General features: G+C 43.0%; 2 protein-coding genes across 3 annotated transcripts; both read left to right on the top strand.

The window, feature by feature from the left end:
- The first annotated feature begins 59 nt into the window (after window positions 1-59).
- Window positions 60-5,221, top strand: SMCO3 (single-pass membrane protein with coiled-coil domains 3). 2 transcript variants are annotated; one of them, XM_063322661.1, is made up of 3 exons: window positions 60-146; window positions 650-704; window positions 2,477-5,221. In XM_063322661.1, exon 3 carries the CDS (start codon window positions 2,494-2,496, stop codon window positions 3,169-3,171), a length of 678 nt encoding a protein of 225 aa, XP_063178731.1. In that variant the 5' UTR covers window positions 60-146; window positions 650-704; window positions 2,477-2,493; the 3' UTR covers window positions 3,172-5,221. The 2 variants fall into 2 exon arrangements, with proteins under 2 accessions (XP_063178731.1, XP_063178732.1); XM_063322662.1 differs by lacking the exon at window positions 60-146 and having other exon boundaries at window positions 565-704.
- A 2,414-nt stretch (window positions 5,222-7,635) lies between these two features.
- WBP11 (WW domain binding protein 11) lies at window positions 7,636-21,138 on the top strand. The gene is made up of 12 exons (XM_063322658.1): window positions 7,636-7,871; window positions 9,537-9,653; window positions 10,489-10,520; window positions 11,115-11,208; window positions 11,586-11,782; window positions 12,682-12,815; window positions 14,155-14,354; window positions 15,948-16,142; window positions 16,770-16,871; window positions 17,763-18,086; window positions 19,202-19,384; window positions 20,036-21,138. Exons 2-12 carry the CDS (start codon window positions 9,590-9,592, stop codon window positions 20,467-20,469), a joined length of 1,959 nt encoding a protein of 652 aa, XP_063178728.1. The 5' UTR covers window positions 7,636-7,871; window positions 9,537-9,589; the 3' UTR covers window positions 20,470-21,138.
- The last annotated feature ends 494 nt before the right edge of the window (window positions 21,139-21,632 follow it).

Here is a 21,632-nt window from a genome sequence, read left to right as displayed (position 1 = left end):
GGCCACAGGACCCAGCTGAAGCCCAGCCTCTGGATCCCTAACTCATCACATGCTGCTGGAAACCACCAGAGGAACAAAGGGAAAGAGGATGGAGTCACTGTCCCGTACACATTCAGCTGATTGCAGGAGCACTCCGACAAAATCAGGTAGGTAGTCTAAATGTTTAATTAGAAAAGCTCATGGAGAAAATCTTCCCTGGAGAAATAGTCAGAAATATGGAAATATATGTGGCCTGCCTAACTCTAGGAAGCAACTGTAAAAACTAGCAAAAGTATTAATGTGGAGAGTACGAGGTAATTTTAGCATTAAGAGACAAAATCTAGAGCAGTTATTGGAAGCTGAAATAATCATGCTTAAAGAATAGATGCTAAAAGTCTCCTCCACACCTGTCTAGTATGCAAAATGTTTGTTTAAGTGCTATTCCTCTTACAACATTTTGTCCTCTCAGTTTCTACAAATAAGGAAAAACAAATGACCTTTCAACAAAACATCACTGAACTGGAAAGGTTCTAATATCACGCCGAGTCAGAGAGCAAGCCAGCAGCTTCCCTGAGGCAGGACTGATATGAATTCATACCTTGTATTGACATGGCTTCATGTTTCCTGAAAATCCCAAACCTTTACTGTATATGTACTTTGCTCCCTCCAGCTTGAAGAAAAAGAAAGATGTGTTAAAGAGTTTATTCTCTTGACAGAGCTACAAGGTAAGTGGCTGGAAGAAATGTACAGTACTGTGCAATAATATTGGGGAGAAAAAAGTCTCTTCAGACTGGCTGGTATTTCAACACTGAGACTAAAAGTTGGCTAAGGGACTGTTGAAATCATTCTGTTTTTCTACAGCGATGTTATGGGGGAGGGTGTGTTGAGTAAAATACAGCTGGGTCAGTGTCAGATGATTTGCAGTTAGCAGATAATGCAAGAATTACAAAGGACCAAAACAGCACAAAGATATCATTTAAGAAGAAAAATCTAGCTAGTCTCCTACACAAAACTATTTGTAGCTATAACTGATATGTAGGCACCCACAGCAAGAAGTTGTTTATCTTGGAAAAAATGCGAAGCACTGCATAAAAGTGGCCCAGATTTGCAATAAGAGGGCCAAGAACGCCAAAGTACCAACAAAGAAATGAGTCATCCTACTCATTCATAGTTTGCCCCTGCTGCAAAGACAGACACGTGCATTTAAGTGAAAATCATGCTAAAGCATTTTTACTTTGCAGCTGGTGATGGGTTAAAAGGAAGTGGCACAGACTTGGTTACAGAAGCTTAGTGATGAGGAGTAACTCCATGCTCACTAGTAACTCAGTCACTTTTGGACTCTGCATATTGACAGGCAGGTGATGAAGAAAAATGCATTAAATATGTCCTTTTGCTGGCAAAGCAATAACAGCTCAGAGGAGAATAATGACCATAAGGATTAGCCACAAGTGTTTAGAGGGGGGTAAAAAAAGAAAAGTAGTAGTTAAATTTTGTGCTCTGGTCTGTACAGCAAGAAGGGAGGGCCAGATTCTGCCCAGCCATGTCCTAGGAGCTTGGTGAGCACCTGCTGGTGCAAGCTCCACACAGGACACCCAGGGTACGGAGGGAGTGTGGCTGCACTAGCGGGGCTGTCTCTGCAAACCTGTGCATGGTGCTCCAAGGCAGTCTGCCATCACAGACATCCAGCTGGAGTAGGTGCACCTCACGATGCTTATCGTGGGGCTGTCTGCAGCTGCTTGATGTTCACGATTAAAAAAAACAATGGGTAATTGATTACAGCATTAGGGAGGCGAATAAACAATGAGGGAACAGGGGCTAAATATCAGCAAAGGAAACACAGAGGGAGATGTGTGTAAGGTGACATAGGTTAGGATGGGTTTATTATAGATAATTTTACTATTCTCTATGAATTCCCAAGCGTGAGTTTATTAGACTAAGCATGGAGTGCTTATATAGTCACATTTTGTCTTGAATGTGAGGAGAAATAAGCTACACTGGCACAAAACACCGTTATGGAGGTACAGACTCTGCCCAATCCACCAGTCATCATAGTTGTTTAAAAATCCCATGCCACTAACTGAAAAAAATAGGCTGATACAAAAGTGTGTCTAGAAAATGCCTTTCATTTCCACAGCTTATTTTAGATTTTCCTGATTAATCGTTCTGTCTTTTAGTGAACTAGTTCAGCTTCTACCATATTCAGTTTCCAAGGTGAAGAATGACCTATGTTCATTTTACCAATGTGCTAATGACATATTTTTTAGCTATTTTTGTTGCTCTGAGCATGTCCAATGTCTCATGAGGTCCTTTTCTAATAATTTGGCTAAAGATCCAAAACAAGACTTAAGATTTCTGTATTTACAAGCTATGCCTTGGGATTTGACGTGCCGAGTATAAAAAGTAGCAGTGAGGCTGAGACAAAGGATGTTTCACTGCTTTTTAAGGGCTAGGGTTCTGGGTGTTGAACAGAGTAGGAGATTTCTTTTCTCTCTTAAAGTAACCCATTTCTGAAGAATGATGCTGAGCGACCTCCTGTACCCAGATAACCCCAAGAGAAGGCAAGAATTGATCCATCTGCACCAGGAATTGCTCGATTGCATGTCCACAAATTTCCGTGCAACAAATGAGCTGGCTGGAGTGCTAAATGAACACCTGGGCTGTACCATCACCCACATTCAGATGAGAGAGAGCAGCACCGTCAAGGAAAACTGTGACATTATCATTCAAGCAATGAGTGAGATTCAGCATCAGGTACAGAAGATTGATAGTGACATGAAGGAAAAGCTGGAGCCTGTGCTGTACCAGAAGCTCTATGACATCAAAGAGCCTGAGCTGGAGAAAATTGCAATAGCCCATAAAGTTTTTTCAATTGTTCTCGGAGAAGCAACCTCAACAGCTGGGATGGTAGCTATCAAACTGCTTGGCTCCAATCTTATGACTCTCACTGTGAGCAAGCTCGTCAGTCTCCTTGCGCAGATTGGGGCATCTGTTCTTGGGGGAATCAGCATCACTGTTCTCGGGCTTGGCATTGAAATGATCCTCCATGCCATCCTGGGAGCTGTGGAGAGGAATCAGCTTCTGACGGCTGTGAAAAGCTACGAGAAGCATCTGGCTGAGTTTAAAGCAGCTTCAGAAAAGTACCAGCGTGCCATACGTGAAGTGACTTCTTCAGTGAGACAGCAGGTTCAGTGAATGAAGTCAGAGTTCTCTCTCCTGCTGTGACAGCGACTGCAGCAGCTATGCCCGCAGAAACCTTTTTGATTCATTATGGTAAATGAACTACTGATGGCTTTTCTTATTAGTGGTAGCAGAGCAAGAGATGTGACGGATCCAGAAACTGGCACTGAAATATAATATAGGGAAAGGGCTTATAAGTGCTTCTGGGAGGCAACACTTCAAATACTTCGTACCTTTCCTTCAGCTGTTTTTTGGAATTTATTTTAGATAACCTTGAACTGTAATACATCCTAGTGACAATAACATTCACTGCTGGAGCAGCAGTGGTGAGAAGGTGTGATTTATCTTTTTATGTTTTTCTATATCAAAGATGACAACATCATGGGAGAAAAACAATTTCAACAAGCCAGTCCATGTCATCATCTGGGGGGCTCATCAGGACAGCTGTGGCTGCTAAACTCTTAGTGCGGTTTAGTACTAAATCTGATAGGCTGAATTCCCTCTTCATTGAACTCCTTACAAGGACTAGCTGAAGCATATTTAACTGCGATTTCCTGTCCCATCCCTCCCTAAGGAGCCAGACAGAGATCATCTTTAAATAAACTCTAATCCCAGTAGATTAGAAGGTAAGAGAAGCATGGTCTCAGAAGCAAACACGTACAACACTGCCCCACAACTGAGAGAAACAATTTATAGTGTTCTAGGCATGAATAACCTCCTGTGCTCAGTAATGCTGCCCTCTTGCCAACCCACAGGTAAATATTTCTGTGCAGAGTCGCTGCTCTGTTGATTGAACTAGGATTATATACACATACAAGTGTCTGTAGGATTACAGCCCTATTAATGCACTAAATTTATTTTCACGTGCTTTACCCAGTCCCACCAACGTGGGACTGCCAAGAGCATGCTCAGAGTCTGCATTTCACAATATGCTACCAAATGTCCTTATTTTTCAGATTTTAAAAACAAAGCTGGAAGCAAGAACAGGATTTTCAGTCTCTTGCTCTGATTTGATGTGGTTTGCTTTTTTTGCTTTGATCTTTGGAGAAAAAAAAAAGCTAATTTAAGAATTAATAAAAATGTACCTGAATATTGTAAGATTTCTCTTTCCTGTACTTGGTTTGGGTTTTTTTTTGGTTCTGTCTGAAAAAACAATCTTAAACCAAATCATGAAAAAAAGATTAAAATCTTCAATATAGCTGCAATATATAAATTCTTTTTAATACCCATGATAGACTAATCTAGTAGGATTGTGTATAGCTTCCTTTTTTAGTACCACCTTCCCTCATACTAAAGGCATACCCGAATTCATACTTTTAATTAATATTCAATATTAGCAATATTAGATGATTATATTAATAACTAGATCGTGCCTGTAAAGAGTTGGGTGACATTACAACAGGGAAGCTCTCCATTGGCTTCATAACCCTTCCATTCCGGGTTTTGGTTTGTTTTTTCCATACTGTTCCCACTTTTAATCATCTTTTTTTGACTCCTCTTTGCCTTTGTGTTCAAAAGCCACTAGATGGCAATGCAGCTGTCGGCTCCCAAGCAGCTCTGCCAGCCATCGCACAGAAAGCCCAGGGTTCCGGAGCATGGATGGGTGCTAGGAACTGACAAACTGGGACCAGTACAAGCTGCAGACTGGGCGATATGGGTCAGGAGAGGCAATTCAGATGAGGGAAAAAGCACTGCCTTGCCTCACACGAGGTATTGTGGTGGGTGACATGGTGACCCGAGGCATCGTTTCTCCAAGATGTGACATCTCCCTTCTTCTGACAGAAGTGGCACTCAGTTTAGAGGTACTTGTTTAGAGGCAAGAGACTGTCAATCAGTGGAACAGCGATATTTGAGTGCTGAAGTGGCAGGAGTCCCTGGCTCCTGCTGACTTTCTCTGTGCAAATGTACGTTTTTAATTTAGCAAGAAAACCTACCAGCTCTGTATGTTTCTTTGCAAGACTGCCAATCACTGCTGTACGAGAATAACAGAGTCAAACAAAACCAAATCTGTTGTACTTTTCAGGCAGTTTGTCCATGTTTTCTTGAAAGCAAATTCCAAGCAGTGTCAGGGGAAGTGGGATACACAATAAAGAACATAAAGGTACACAATTCCTATTCACCTCTTGATAGATCCTTGTTCCTGGTGGGCTTAAAGGAAAGCTGGCTTGCTCGCAACAGCAGGTGTGGTAGGTGGCCTCATGCCCACGAGACGGTGGAAGACATTGAAGCTGTTGGAGGCTGGTTGGCAGCAGTCTGTCCCTCTGCTTATGAGGTAGGAGGTTGTGAGCTCACAGAGGCCAGGGCAGCATCCCCTGTCAGCTAGGAGAGCTGCCCGTGACCTCATAGAGAGGTATGGCAACATCCAGCTGTAACAAGGTGGTTCTGAGGTAAAAAATCTGCGGAGCAGCATGGGACCTTCCCAAACTCTTTCCCCCAATTCTGGCAATAAGAAAATCAATGGGATTTACTTGCATTACTAACAGTTACACGCTTGAACTGCATGCGGCATGCATCTAACCGGCTAGATGCAAGGGAGGGCACCCAGTGGAGCAGAAACAGCTTAGCTCTGTTTCTGCTTGGGAACTGAAACTCTGTCCCACGAAATAAGAAATAATTCCTGCTCTCTCTAGCCAGTCTTACACTTGGTCCTCCAGAAACGTCATAACCAGTCTGGGGTTAACCGGTCTGATGACGTTTATCCTCTAGACTCCCTGGAGCTGCCTCTTGGTGTGACAGAAGTACCAAGTGAAAAATGTGAGAGGCCTACTGTCCTCCAAGTCAGCAGACATTGCTGGGAGAAAGCAGTTAGGGCTGTGTCAGTACCACTGTCCCCACTGAGCTGTACTGTCGTGACAGAAGACCCCAAACCCTGTGAGGAGAGGCCAATCTGCAAAGCCTCAGCTGTCCCCCTCTCCAATGACATGGTACACAGCAGGGATGTGCCATGGCCATAGCGTTCCCATCACACCCCTTCAAGCATTCTCCCTCTGCTCAGTTGGTTGTTGTGGACGAAGGATTAAGAATTAAAAATGTATAATGTGCGTGTTCCAAATAACAGCCCCAAAGAAGAAAAGAAATTGTAAACCAGCCAAAACCAGTCTAAGCTGCTTTCAAACCCCTGTAGAAACACTGGATGGTTGCAACCAAAATCTGCCCTGCAGCAAATTCTTTCTGGTAACAAGCACAATACAAAAGAAGAGGCCAGAGAGGCACAAGGTGGGGATGACTCTGCTGTGTGGCAGTGAGCAAGACTCCCTGAGAGCACTGAGAGCTTCCAAAGCCCTGGCTCTGAGGATGCCCCTGGGCTGGGCCATCTGCTAACATGGATTTTGTGCAGTTTGCAAGTAATGTTGGTGTTAATGCAACGTGCAGCTCATAGTCTTGCTTTTACCCACCCTGCAATGATCCTTCATAAAGTTCCAAGTTTGCTAATTAAGTCTCCCAATATTTGAAAAACTGTAAGAACGTTGTGTTGCACAAGGGGTCCACCCAGAGCCAGGGGGTCTACACATTCAGCTCAGAGACCAGACCATCTCTGCTCCCAGGTGCATCTGCACATAGCAAAAATGTCCTTCCTACACCTCACTCCAGCACTGCAACTTTTTAAGCCTGCACCCACACGTTACTGCATGCTCCCTCCTTATTCATTGTGATGCAACTGATATCCAAGGAGATGTTTCATGTATCCTTATTGTGGCTCTTCACGTGCCTGGGGACTTTTGCTAGGAGAGGCACTTTAAGCAGAACAGTTCCCACCAACTGTCCACCAGCCTCTGCAAAGGTGCTCACCAGTTTGCTGCAGGGGCTTCCACATCAGGGCGGGCTGCAGGAGAAGACAAGTAACAGAGTAGATCCTATACTGCCTCCTGGGACCAAACTAGCCCTCCTGTTCTCTTCGTCTGGCCTGAACTGCCCAGTCAACATCATCTACACGCTTTTCTCCAGCACTCCCCTGAAACAGCAGCTGGCACATGAGCCTAACAGGGGATGCCAGCCGTGCTGACGGGGGAGCCAAACCCAACCAGAAACACATGTAACATCCGAGTTTACCCGGAACTCCCGCTCCTTCAGCTCTCTGCCTTTATTCCCCACAAATAGAGACTTCTCACACGCTCCTCAGCTCCACTTTGTTCCAGGACGGGGCAGGAGGCCATTTTGCAGGCTCTCCCCAGGAGGACGCGGGGGAACAGCGGCCGCACGGAAGCGCTTCCTTTCTATCCCAGCCAATTTCCAGCACCGGCCGTAGCGCTCCCCCCCTTCAAAGGCGTCCTAGTTCCCATACCCCTCCCTGAGTGCGCCTTCCACCGCCCCTGGGGCCGGCAGGGAGCCGCCAGCCTCCAATCGCCGTTCCGGCTCCGGCCGCCTGAGGGGCCGGGCTCAACGGCCGCCCGCAACGGCCCACGCCGCTCACGTGATCCCCGGCGCGCGCGCGGGGCCTCGAGCCACGCCCTCCTCCGGCTCACCCGCCGGCCCGACCATAGAGGAACCTCCGAGCGGGGCAGAAAAGAGCCGCGGAATTATAGAATCGGGGGACGGCGCGGTAAAGGCCTCGCTTCCGGAGCGCCGTTCTGCGCGGCGCGGCAGTCGCGCTTTACGGCGGCGCGCCACTCGGTCCCTGTTCAAGATGGCGGTGGGGCCGCGGCGGCAAGGAGCGAGGGGGTTATAGAGGCCGCTGCAGCGGGAGGGAGCCGGGCCGCCCCGGCTCGGGCGGAGGGGTGAGAGGAGCGGGACGGGACGGGACGGGGCTGGGCGGGGAAAGAGAAGGGGAAGGGAAGCGAGGAGAAGAAGGCGGTGGCGGTTTGCTCTACCGCCTTCTCTTCCTCCCTCCGTCGGGGGAGGAGGGGAGGCTTTCGGGTGCCTCATGGGAGACTTTCCGCCTCGTTCCCCAGTGGCCAAAAAAATCTTAAGTTTAGTGGTTGGTGTCCCCCCCATCGTCTGTTAACTTGTTGGAGCTCTTTGCTTTGTGTCTTGAAAGGATTTGGGATCGAGGCTTCAGAAGTTTATTCTTTTTCCCTTTACATGTTGGAAATCTGGGAAATGCGGGGTGCACATGAAACTCCTGTTCAGTGAGGCTCGCACCTAAAGAAATGATAGTGTCTTGCAATAAAGTCAGTGGAATCTTATAAGTAGGAAATATGTTATCGGTGATCAGAAATTGTGGGGTGCTCTTGAAAACATCAGGCCAACTGTGAGCATAGCCCGGTAGTATGAGTCATGAGCAAAGCTCTGTAGATTTTTACTAGTCAGTACAATGAATGTGGTCAGTTACTGGAGCTCATTAGGAACCCCTTTTATGAGGCCTTGAAGTACTAAATGAGACGCTGCTTGAATTTCTTCTTCGGGGTTAAGGGGAGGCACATCATTTAGTGTTTTAAAAGTGGCATCTTCTGTAAATAGGAAGAAGGATGCACATTTGGCGACTGCAGTGAGGCAGCGGAGAACTTTGGACTTAACTTGTGAATACTTTCACTTTGGTCGGGATACGTTTGGATGCAGTGTGGTGACTAGAAAGCTGTATCCCATCAACTCCCAAATTTCAGAGGGTGTTTTAGATTTTCGGGTGGAATCTGTTGTGTGCTGTGTCTTCTTTTTTTTTCTTTTTTGGATGGTGTTTTGGCAAGGAAGTAGGGGTGGAGGTGGAGGGAGATTATAGCTGTGAGAGAGGCAACATGACTGGCTGTAGTTTGGACACTTACGTAGTCATCTGTAAGTTGAAGAAATGTCTAAAGTCAGGAAGTAATTATTTCCAGAATAACCTTCTCTGATAATCATAACACAGTTTGAAATAATACTGGTGGAGGTAGAGAGCATAAGGGCAGTTGGGATAGCATTGGTCTATGGAGAAGAGAAGACGACATGCGTGTGTGTGCAGAACATTTGCTGACGGATAAAATTGTTGCCGGGGGGAGAAATCAAGGACAGGTTAAAAGTCTGAGGAAAGGAGAAAATTTGTGGGAAACATTTTAAATAGAGAGGAATGGAAAGGTAAAAATTGAAGAGCTTTTATGAGAGTAAAGGAAAAGCTAGAAGGACTCTGATATGGTCTTAGGAAAATAGGATGTGTTTTTCTCCTTCCCCTGCGCGCTCTGTAGTGTAAGCAAAGAAGGTTCTTGGTTTTCCTCTTGGAATGAATAACAATCTAGTTGATGTTTAAAGTAGGTACTTAGCAAAATAGTAGTAACTAGGTACTTAATTAAATAGTAGTGCTTAGTTAAACTAGGGTGTTTTTTATGTGAATGTCTGAGCTTTTAGTAGTGTTTGAGGACCTCACGAGTATTTAAGTTTTTTGAGGGAGCAACCTGCATGTATTTCTTCTCTCAAGAAATAAGCATACTCAAGCTACTGGTACATAGGACCTGAAACCATGTTATCTTTTCTAGGTCTCTCCCTCGTTTTAAAATTTCTTTTTTGAGGTGGAAGGAAAAAAGTCAAAATGGGGCGAAGATCTACATCATCCACCAAGAGTGGGAAGTTTATGAATCCCACGGATCAGGCCCGTAAGTACCTATAAAAGCTAAGCAAGTGGGAAAGGGGGGGTCCTAGGGAAGCAGGTAAAAAGTTTTCTCTGAAGATAAGAAGCTCACTTGTGAATCAGAACTGAGTTTCCCTAATTTAAAAAATATCTTGGCTTTGACTGATGTAGAAACTTCCTGAGAAGGCTGCTTGCTTGCATGCTGTTGTTTCTCTGCAGTATTTACCTCTTAATTTTTACTGTAATTATCAGCGTTCAAAGGTCTTTGTACTTAGTTGTTGGTTAAACTGAAGACTGCTGCTTGGGACAGTGTTAATCTGTCTGAAGCTAGAATTTGAGGAACAAGTCAAATTTTGCAAGTGGTCTTGTTAGTTGAGGGAGTCGTCACACTGTGTTTTGCCTTTTGGTAACATGCCAGATATTGTCAATGCTAAGCAGATAAAGAAAATCCAGACTTCCATGGTGATTATGCTTTATGTCAGATGTGTGTTCAAAGCCGACATATTTTTAAAGTGCGTTGTCAGATGGCTCTGTTACAGCTTCTAGGCAGCAATCCTTTCATGACTGCACACACATGCTATGACACTTGCTGCCTATTGTTCTTTTCTGTGTAGAAACACCCCTGCTTCTGGAGACACAAAGACTGCTTTGTCTCCTTTCTTTTCTGTATAACACACATGAGATAGAAATCTATTTCATGCTGTGTTTCACTCTCACTGGGAAGATGAGTGCAAAAGTTACACACTCTCTAAAATGAGTGAACTGTTGAGAAACAGTACTAATCTTGATGAAGGAAAGGTTCTTCATTAATTTGGTTGTCTCTTTCAAGTTGTTATTTTCTCTTTACCCCTCCTCTCTAGGTAAGGAAGCTCGGAAGAGAGAGCTAAAGAAGGTAAATAAAGAGATCAGAAATGTTTACTTGGCATTCTCTGTACTATGTATCATGTTTGTGATTGTAATGGGCCATGGCTGATGGGGAGACTACAGATGTTTTGGTTGATATCCTAAGATTGACTTTGGCAAACACTGTCCAAACAAGTAGTTTTTAAAAAAAAAAAAAAAAAAAATAGAAATCTTGTTTTGAGTAACTATATCTCATCATCTACTATTTTTTAACTTGTGATGATTGCAGCTTTCTGAAACATTATTTTAAGTATTTGGGAATTAAAAAAACCCAACCAAACAACAAATCAATTACCCAAGACTCGCATACCTTTTAGTGTGTTTTACTGTATACCTTTTGTCAGTTTGTTATCTTGTTGATTGTATGTGTCTTAATTGGAGCGACTGAATTATAGGAGCATTTGTAAATAGCAAGATAGTGGATCTGTTTGCTGCTGATTTGTGCTGTGGTGAATATTTGCAGGGCATTTTGAGACACATTTTTTTTCTGCAGACTGGGAATATTGGGAGGGGAGTATGTGGTACAAATGTTCTGTCTCTCTTGTGACACTCTTCTGATCTGCTTGATCTCTGATTTTTTTAGAACAAAAAGCAACGAATGATGGTACGAGCAGCTGTACTGAAGATGAAAGATCCAAAGCAGATTATCCGGGACATGGAGAAATTGGATGAGATGGGTGAGTGAGACGTACCAGGTGTTGGACTTAGGCAGTGGCTTATGTAGACACATAACATAATTTTAAGGGATGACTGGGAGACTAAAATAGAGTAACCTTTTTCCTTTCCTGTTAGAAGGGGAGATTCTATGAATAATTGGGGATTGATTGTGATTTAAGGTGATGTGGTGCCATCAAAGATGACTTTTTTTTCTAAGAAGGTGGCTGATAAAAAGCATGAGTAGTAACTTGGAAGTTGGAGGGGATTGTCATAAAGCTGAAGACTTCCTGAAGATAAGGGTTGGACATTGTTTGCTTTGAAGTTGTTTTGATTCTTCACAGTTGTGCAGTAGAGTAACTTATGAATTTTGGGGTTATTTTTTGCTGTCTTGGATTAGAGTTTAACCCAGTACAGCAGCCACAACTTAATGAAAAAGTACTAAAGGATAAACGCAAAAAACTCCGTGAGACTTTTGAGCGCATCTTGCGGCTCTATGAGAAGGAGAATCCTGACATCTACAAAGAACTGCGCAAATTGGAAGTGGAGTATGAGCAAAAGAGATCACAACTCAGCCAGTATTTTGATGCTGTCAAGGTAATGCTTATTGTATTTCAGACTTGTGACTGTGGCAGTGTATACTATTTGTCTGCTCTTTAGGTGTGACAGTTACAAAGGAAGGGAACTTTATAAGAGGCAAGTGTATATGTTGTGTGGCCCATATTAAGTACTTGCGTTAATTGTTATAGTATCTCTGGTTACAGCATTTTAGTGAGGACAGCGTGAGGGTTGTCAAGTCTGTATTTATCTGATATTGATTTAATTCAACAAGAAATTACAAGGGAAAGGGAAGTTTATGTTTTAAATTAACAATGTGAGAATTTTTCTGTGTCAAAGAGAGTGAGCCAGTGAGTGTGCAGTTGATATTTCTGTGAATTTCTTCTAAATCTGTTTCTGGAAATAGTGAGAATCTTTTGGCTTTCCTTTAAAGAGGTTTCTTTGACATTTTTCCCTACCATATTGGAGAACATAATGTTTTCCAAGTGCAAGTATCTGTAAGATTTTTCTTTTTTTTTTCTTTTTTTTTTTTTTTTGTGTCTTTGTTTGGAATATGCAGCAGCCTGTGATGTGTGCCTTCTGGATACTCATAAAATACAGGTGTATGTGTCTGCAGTCCCTTTTGGGGACTGAAGGTCTAAATGGAGATGGAAACCCAACTGGATTTTGACCAAAGCCTTTCATGGGTGCGCTGTGTGTGCTTTGTTTTGTGTTGAGAGCTTTTACTGTTGACTTTTTTCCCAAATGTCTTTCATGAACTGCTGCAAAATAACATGCCCTAAGAACAGACACCTTTGGCAAGTGATGGCACGTCCCGTGTGTTCTGTACTCTGAAAGGTCATAAGGTTGTGTGGTAGCTTCTGTGGGAATAACTAATTATAATAATATTATTATTAATACAATATTAGTATTATTATATTTTGTTCTTTTTTCCCCAGAATGCTCAACATGTTGAAGTGGAAAGTATCCCCTTACCAGATATGCCGCATGCTCCCTCCAACATTCTCATACAGGACATTCCCCTTCCAGGGGCTCAACCACCTTCTATCCTCAAGAAGACATCAGCCTATGGGTAAGTGGAAAAAGAAACTTGAAGGGGAAGTAAAAAAAGAGCACTCTTATTACTGGGGAGGAGCTAGGGGTAGAAGCAGAGGTAATATTGACTAGCAGAAATCGGGAATCCTGTGCAAATGAATTGCACTTTCTTTTAACCAAAGCCCTTTAATCTTTCCCTACTATTACTGGCTTTTGTTTAAATTGCTTTGAGTAATAAGCTATGTCTTCTCGCATTTGTCTTTCTGCATATCAGTAAAACTTAAAGCCCTGCCAGTTTGAACATAAGTTCCCCTTAAATTGAGGTATATGTGTTATTTTGTCATGCTAGTATATTCAGTTTAAGCTCCTAGTTTACTTGTGTCCTGGGTTGAGCAACATAGGACTAATTTATCTTCTAATGCTTGGGAAAACTGCCCTTTTAGAAGACTTTAGTGTCTGAATTTGTGAAAATATTTACTTTATAGCCACCTAGGCTGTGTGGTATTCAAGGTCTCAGTGATTTTGAGCTTTGCCAAATGCAGGGGTGAGGAGGAGTGAGGCCTGAGCACTTGACCCAGGCTGGATGACAGGATTATTTCATACCATGAATGTCACATTCAATATGAATTAGAAAGTTTGCTGCGTAGTTTTGTCTCTCCCTTGATGGCAGTGATCCAGAGAACTTTTTGCCCTGGTACCGGACCCCTGAGCCCTTCCCTTCCTCCTGAAGCCGTAGTGCTTGCAATGTCTGACATTTGCTGTCCACTGCTGGGAGTGCACAGCTCCCTGCTGATAGAATGGGCTGAGTATAATCCTTGTGTATTTTATGTTGGTATCGGGATCGATACTGGTTCTTTAGCATTAATTTTAATTATTTACTCTTATCCTATAAAATCTATTTATATTTCAACCCTTGTGTTTCCTTGTTTTCCACAATTCCCCCTCTCGGGTGGAGAGTGGTCATCGGGTGATAGAATAATTGTCTAAACAACAATAAATTGTTATGGGTTTTCTCAAACCATAACAACTTGTTTATCAGTTTTCTTGTTCTGCTACTAGTTCTTCCTATTTCTTTATGAATGGCCTTCTATTTTCATCAACTTTGTGGCTACTTCATTCCGCTTCAGTGGTGGGATTCAATCCTTGCCTTTTTTTCCAGTCTCCTCTGTGGTTGCCTTCTGACAACCTTGCTTTTGTCTGATCTTCAGCAGTCGTGTCTTTGTACGAGGCTGTAAACTCCTTGGGAAAAATCTATACTTTATAAATGCTCATGTTTCTTTTTAGAAGCTGTGTAGGAGAGAAGGATAAAGAATTTTATTAAGTGCGTGTTTGCATGTTTGTGTTCCTACATTTCTAATTTCCTTTTTTATTTCCAGACCACCGGTTCGGTCCATCTCTGTACTTCCTCCTCCTGGGCTTGGTGTTCCACGTTTACCTCCAGGCAGGAAGCCCCCTGGACCTCCTCCAGGGCCACCCCCACCTCAAGTCCTACAGATGTATGGCCGTAAAGTGGGTTTCACCTTGGAGATGGCTCCTCGAAGGCGAGAAGAGGAGATTTCTTACAGTTCTGAAGCAGGTAAGGGCTTTCCTATTACTGTCTGGGGTTTTCCTTGACCTCTCTATTTTGCTATGGATAATACTGCTGTGAACATAGTGTGCCCTAGATAAGGCATTCTCTGGGCAATACGGGTGTTAATAGTACTTGAAGGACTCTTCTTAAGTGACTGCACCTCTGAGGTGATTCCGCTATATTTCATAATATCTGCAGTTTTGGTATCAGCTCTATTTTTAAATGTTGTAACTTCTAATTACAACTTTCAGGTTTTTTTTTGTTAGGTTTCACAGATTGGATATTTTCCCACGTAGTCTTAACAGTGTTGAAACATTGCACATATTATACCTTAAAAAACCCCAGCTATTCTCAAGGAAGTCTTCCTTTTTCAAAATGTCATGGTTTTGGCCGGATTGGCCAATCAGAACGACAGATGGCCCTCCCCCCTGTCTATCCTCAGAGAGCAGAGGAAGAAATAAGGAGATTTACGAGTTTAGAAAAAAGAACTAAACTACTTTAATGAAAATAATAATAAATAAAGAAATAAGAAATAATAATAAAATAAAAAAAAAGTGTACAATATATACAAAACCGTATCCAGCTCCTGGGATGACGATCGCGTCACCAGCAGACACTGGGAAAGTCCCAGACTGGAGTCAGCGATGGACAGGAGCTGAATTCTGGCACTAGAGTCAGGAATGCTCAGATCAGGATCAAAGGCAGACGAACAGACAGGGTCCTCCTCAGATGTTGGCCATTGAAGAAAAAAAACGAGCCAGAGCAGCCTTGCCCCTTTGATCCCTCAGCTTTTATACTGAGCGTGATGCATATGGGATGGAATACCCTGTTGGTCAGTTTTGGGTCATCTGTCCTGTCCGCTCCTCCCTGCAGATGGGACCCCTCTACGCTTCTCTGCTTCCGACCCTCTAATGGGGCAAACGGTGAAGTTAGCTGACCTCGGTTGTTATAGCAATAAGTATAAGCAAGAGCCTCTGTGCATACCATTCCCTGGTGTAATCAGGTCTTATCACTCTGAGAGTGAACAGTTTCTGAACAATATGCTGTTAATTTCAGGCTTTAGTCAGTTAGAAGAGGCCCAGCTAAAAAGTAAAATTACAAATCAGAAAATTGGTTCTGTTTTACCTCAAACCAGGACACAAAAAAAAAAAATCAAAACCCAAACCACCAGACCAATAACAAAAACACCAACTGACCCTGGATATGCTTTTGTGAGGGGAAACTAGGTCCTCCTTGTCACACAGTTACTGTATCATCCTTAGAATTTTTTGTTAATGGGTAGATCAGCTTTATTGCATACCAGAAGGCATCAAAGTATTTCAATGGTGGGTGATTGGTGAATAGAAATGAACTAATGAGTTGCAGATAGGAGTTGCCTTCACTTGTTTGCTGTGCAAATTAACCAGCTGGTTAATAGGAAATCTTATAAATAAACTCCCTGGAATATTCTTTCAGAATATGTGCTAAACAGTAAAGGCTTGATAATATGTCTGTGCTGTTGCTAGGGGGATTTTGCTAACTGTAGAAATACAAAATAGTTTGTCTTTCAAACCAGTGTATTTGTAGTTAATGCATTTCCTGATACTTTGTTTCCTGCAGGACAGCGAGGGCACGATGATGATATGTCCAGTACCAGCGAAGACGAAGGTTATCCTGAGGATATGGATCAAGACAAGCACGATGAGAGTAGTGATGATAGTGACAGCGATAGGTCAGATGCAGACAGTGAAGGCGAGGACTTCCTGCATCGTGATAATGATAAGGAGAGGGAAGGTGGCGAAGAAAAGAAATCAGGTATGATGGAAAGTTATAGATTGGGGGCTATTTTTTTTTTTTTTCTTTCCCAAAAGAGAAACAGTACTTAATAGAGTTTGTGTCTGTTGTCTGTTTTCCTGACTGGCAGGGAAAGTAATTTGTGTAGCCAGCTAATTGTTCTAACTTACCGAAATCCCAGCTGAAGAATTTTTATTAGTAAATGAATCAGAAGCTATTTGGAAGTGAAGCATCTTTTTCAGATGGACCTGTTTTCTTAGCAGTTGCGTTAGTTTAGTAAGGTTGCAAGCCATTTTTCACCTCAAGCATTGAATTGGCAGGGTACCCTACAAAGATTAAGCCTCAGTGTAAAATACGCTCACTCTTTGGTGACATGAACGACTAAGACAACTAAATTGCATGCTGCTAATGGTTTTTGACAATATTTTTTTTCTTGCTTAGGGTAGACCAATTGATAGTGAATACTATCTTAGCAAAGCTTCAAATAATCAATAACACCAATATTAACCCTTATATAAGGAGCAATGTTATGTTACAATGATACATTACGCATATCAGGTAGAAGACTTAAATCTATCTGATTTTTATTGTTTTCTCTATTTTATTATATTTCTCTTACCACCCTTGCCTATGCTTTGCTTTCCCCAGGTCATAGCGTACGGTTTGCAGACATGCCTGGGAAGTCACGAAAAAAGAAAAAGAACATGAAAGAACTGACTCCGCTTCAAGCCATGATGTTACGAATGGCAGGTGAGTGAGGTGGATGTATTAAGTGGAGATATGCCATTAGGCTTCCAGTTAAGGTTTCTCTGGTGAACTTACTTTGCACAGTTTTTATTTTATAGAGTAAATATTTTACTGTCATAATGTAGGATCTGCTAAGAGTATAAGCTGTGGTTAGGTATTTGGGTTTTTTTAAATTCTTTTTGGTCTAGTAGTGTGTGTGTTTTTCATAGCAGAGTTAAAGTTACAGTGGCAACTTATGGGGTTTTTTGAGGTACCGAGATTTCTTTTTTGTCTAAATTTTATCTAGCTTAACTTCTAAACTATTTCTCAAACGAAATATGAACTTCTTAGCGAAAAAGAAAGGGTGAGATTGTCTATGGGCTCAGTCTGTAACCTGTAAGGATTTGTGCTCCCTAAAAATATCTTTTTGCAGAAATAAGTTAACCAATAAAGTAAAGACACTTTTTGTTTGGTTGGTTTGGAAAGACACCCCAGTATCTTTCAAAGCTGCTGGACTTTCTTGGACATGGGCGTTGTGCTTATTTTGAGGTCATGTCCCCATTCTCCTCTCTCCCCAAAAACTCCATAAACCATAGATTGAAATAGGTGCAGTTCGGGTTGGTAGTAGAAGTTTCAGCACCCACAAGAACACATTGCTCTTAGTGGCAGAGCTCTATCTAGAACAGTGATTTTTTAATTTTTTTTTTCCTTTCTTTTTTTTCTTTTTCTGTTTAACAATAAGATGTGGTTGGTTTTCTTTCCTTTAAGTAAGGTTTATCTTTTTCTTCTTTTTATTCGGTTTATCTTTCTTTTTCTTCTTTCTATTTTATTCTGTGTGCTCAAGTTCTCTGCTCTCTGATAATTCACAAAGGTACTACCTGTGAACTGATTTTATAAGTATATCTCCATTTCCAGGTCAGGAAATCCCAGAAGAAGGGAGAGAAGTGGAGGAATATTCGGAAGAAGAGGAGGAGGAGGAAGAGGACTCAGAATCTGAAGAGACATCACAACAACAACAGCAGCAGCAGCAGCAGCAACTCAGTGAGGATGCTCTTGCAGAGAGTGGGTCATCTACTGCAACCTCCCAGGCACAACAGCAGCAACCGCCTCCACAGCCTGTTCCTCCAACTCAGATACAGGCACCTCCTATGCCTGGGCCACCTCCGCTAGGACCACCTCCAGCCCCTCCACTGAGGCCCCCAGGCCCACCCACTGGCCTTCCTCCTGGCCCTCCACCAGGTGAATACTTGACTTACTCTGGTTTGAAGGATGCAAGCTCTCAGTACTACAGACAGAGTATCAGTTTGGGAGTTTTTAAGCTTCAGAACGTGTTGCAGATGAGGTACAGGAGCCCGATGTGGTACTTGCTGAGACCTGTGTGAGCTCTTCTCTGGTCAGTCTGTTGTTGCTGTACTGTGCTTTTGATGCATCAGGCACCTGTAGCTGTAGTCGGCCTGATGGGCATTGGCTTATTTGTTATAAGTAACACTGTGAGGCAGCTGCAGAGCCAGTGTTGGAGTAAGAAGACCAAGGCCTGGTGACATGTACCTCTCCAGTGTTGTTGGTTGTTTTTTTTTCCTTTCTTGTGTTGTTGCCCTCAAACCCTATGCTGAACAAGACATGCTAAAGAGGCTTGGGAGCCACTGGCCTAGTTATGGGCTTTGATGTTGGTTTTTTTTTTTTTTTCGGTATTTTTTAACAAGCTGTGTTGTGAAGGCTTCTACCACCTGAATGTATTTCAGCCTTGTTAGGGAAGAAAACTGTCCTCAGATGAAATAAGTACTAAATTTGAATATATGTCAATATTAGACTGCCTGGAGACTACTAGCAATGGGGCCAATCAGTGACTCTCTTTTTTTATAGTGTGTGGAGGTTTTTGAGGGCAAACACTTGAGGTGTTTTTGATTTAGAGGAAGACAGCAGCTTATTTTCTATAAGTTAATGGGGTTACCATATAGCTGAACTGGACAACAGTAATAAGCTTTTTTGTGATTAAAAAAAGTGTGTAAATCTGTCTCTTGAATTCTTACTTTACATTGCCTCAAAAGAGTTACTTTCAGTAGAGCAAAACTACTTATTACTTCCCAGGCCAGAAGGGCCATCAAATGCCAGAGTGAAAAATTCTTTCAATTTTAGCTGTTTGAATTCCAGCAACCTCAGGTCAGTAGTTGTTCTCTGCTATTGTTTCATTACATGGGGAAGAGCCCTTTAGAAGGTTAGTTTAACCTGGCAGCTGGCTAGCATTAGAACAGCTTTCAAGTGCCTGTTGAGGATCTTTAATATTAGTTGATGAATAGTTTGGGGTTTTCTTAACCATGACCTAAATTTCTCTTCATTTGTGTGTGTGCTTTCAGGAGCTCCTCCTTTCCTGAGGCCTCCTGGCTTACCAGGACTGCGTGGGCCTTTACCTCGACTTCTACCACCGGGCCCTCCACCTGGGCGACCACCTGGCCCTCCCCCAGGCCCGCCACCAGGTTTGCCCCCAGGTCCTCCTCCACGTGGGCCTCCTCCTCGACTGCCCCCACCTGCCCCACCAGGTAAAGTATTCTGTTTGCTTCAGCACCAAGTCTCTCCCTGCTTTAGTTTCCTAGTTTTTGATGCGGTGACAAAGCCAGAAGTAGAAGTGGTTACCAGTTTGCTGTTGTTCCTGTCTGTGTGGCTACATTGGGCTGTGTCTTTTTCTGTGTAATAAGAAGAAGTAATTCCATGCTGTCCCACGTAGTTTGGTAGCAAGAATTCTGTCCTCAAAAAGGGAATTTCAGAATTTGAACTTCTGCTGGACTGTTTCTGTGTAACCCCTGGGTGCTATAATAGTGCTACACTTAATGAGTTGGAGATAGGGATATTTATTTTTTCTGCCTGGTCAGACATTTCAGATGACCCTGAAATTCCAATGGGATGGGTCATCAAGAACATTTATTTTCAGATTATAACTTTAAAATTTGAAAGGGAGCAATACACAGGCTCCTGTAGCTTTCAAAATGTGAGGAGCAGCATCATTTTCAACCCAGCGTTTGGTGCAGGGTTGAAGACATTTTTATTTTTTAAAGCCAGTGCTGCTGCATTTTGTCGGGTGTTTTTTTGTTTTGTTTTTCCTTCTTGGCTTTCTGAGCCTTTGCACTTTTTTGACCAAAGATTTTAAGACTCCCAGGTGTGGAGTCAGCTCATGCTTTTTCTTCTTCTCGCAGGTATCCCTCCTCCTCGCCCAGGTATGTTACGGCCACCTCTGGTGCCTCCATTAGGACCTGCCCCACCTGGTCTCTTCCCACCAGCTCCCATTCCAAATCCTGGAGTACTGAGTGCCCCACCCAGCTTGATTCAGCGCCCCAAGGCGGATGACACCAGTGCGGCCACCATTGAGAAGAAAGCTACGGCCACTATCAGTGCCAAGCCGCAGATCACTAACCCCAAGGCAGAGATCACTCGCTTTGTGCCCACTGCCTTGCGAGTGCGCCGGGAAAATAAAGGGGCTTCTGCTGCCTCCCAGAGAAAACAGGATGATGAGCCTGCTCTCCCATTAACCAAAGCTGCCCCTAAGGCTGGATCATCTGCCCCTATCTCTGTACAGACAAAGGATGATGTGTATGAAGCCTTCATGAAAGAAATGGAAGGTCTCCTGTGACCTGTCATAGTCCTAGTTAGCTTTCCTGCCCCTCAACACAGATCAGACCACCGCGGAGGGAGGAGAAGGAAAGGTCCTCCTGCAAGCAATGAAAGGGCTCGCGTGACAGGGAATAGTTCCCTACCCACAGGTTAACTTGCCAGTATGCTCTGAGTAGAGACTGCTGCAGATGAAGTGTGGCTGAGAACCTCCTCTCAGAGGTGGCATGTCCACTCGGTGGGAGGAAATTACTGTCAAGAAGGTGACGCTGCTTTCCTCAAGTCCTCCCCCTTCCTTGGAGGCAGATAATGGTACTCTGGGGAGGGGGAGTGTGGGAGTGGGGAGGTGACTATGCTCTGCCTGAATCCTTGCACATCCTGAATGCTCTGGGAGGGTAGTGGAACAGGTTTTTAAGGAGACGGAAAAGTGTTGGTGGCATTTCATACGCATATGGTTGTCCAGTTTTTATTTTCTGTACTGTTCTTTTCTGTAAATATTTTATAATCCTGTTTTTTAGTTGCAGTGAGATTGATCAATCATCTTTCTTCCAGGGTAGTCAGGGAGGTAATTTGTTGCGTATACTGTACACTGGAATTCTGCACCCTGTCCCCTTTATGGTCATCTTGATGGCTTTTCATCGACAGGGGAAACTTCATTTTGTCTTGTGAAAGACAATAAATGTTCAGTGTATCAAAATACTGGTTTCCTTGTGATCTGTCTAAAAGTAGTGTGTAGGTGGAAAGGGGGGAGATTCTTTGCTGGCCTTGGGGGAAGGTAGAGGCTTTCTGAACCTCAAAAAAGAAAAGCAATAGCTATGTTATTTATAACATACTTTTTTTTTTTTTTTTTTTTTTTTTTTTTTTTTAGCCAAAGTTTGGCTATATTCTTGTTTTTAAGTTCCTAAACATCTCTTTCAGCCTTTGCTGGTAGCTGGTAGAAACTTGTCCTGAAGTACAAAGCAACTTTTTACATACTCTTATTGAAGGGTTTATGTCATATCAAGTCTTGGATACACACTGGATGCATCTTGGATGGACTATCTTACGCAAAAATTGGTAAACAATTTTAATTCTAAGAGCTTGACAGGTAATTTTAGTTGTGGAAAATCTCTGATTTCAAACTCTCTGAAGTTAGTCATTTTTAAAGTGCAGATATCACATTTCCAGCTTAAAGCATTCTTCTTC

This window comes from Chroicocephalus ridibundus, chromosome 1, assembly GCF_963924245.1.
Source record: "Chroicocephalus ridibundus chromosome 1, bChrRid1.1, whole genome shotgun sequence".
NCBI lineage: Eukaryota > Metazoa > Chordata > Aves > Charadriiformes > Laridae > Chroicocephalus > Chroicocephalus ridibundus.
The sequence above is the reverse complement of the archived record's forward strand: the minus strand, read 5'-3'. Positions and strand labels throughout refer to the sequence as shown.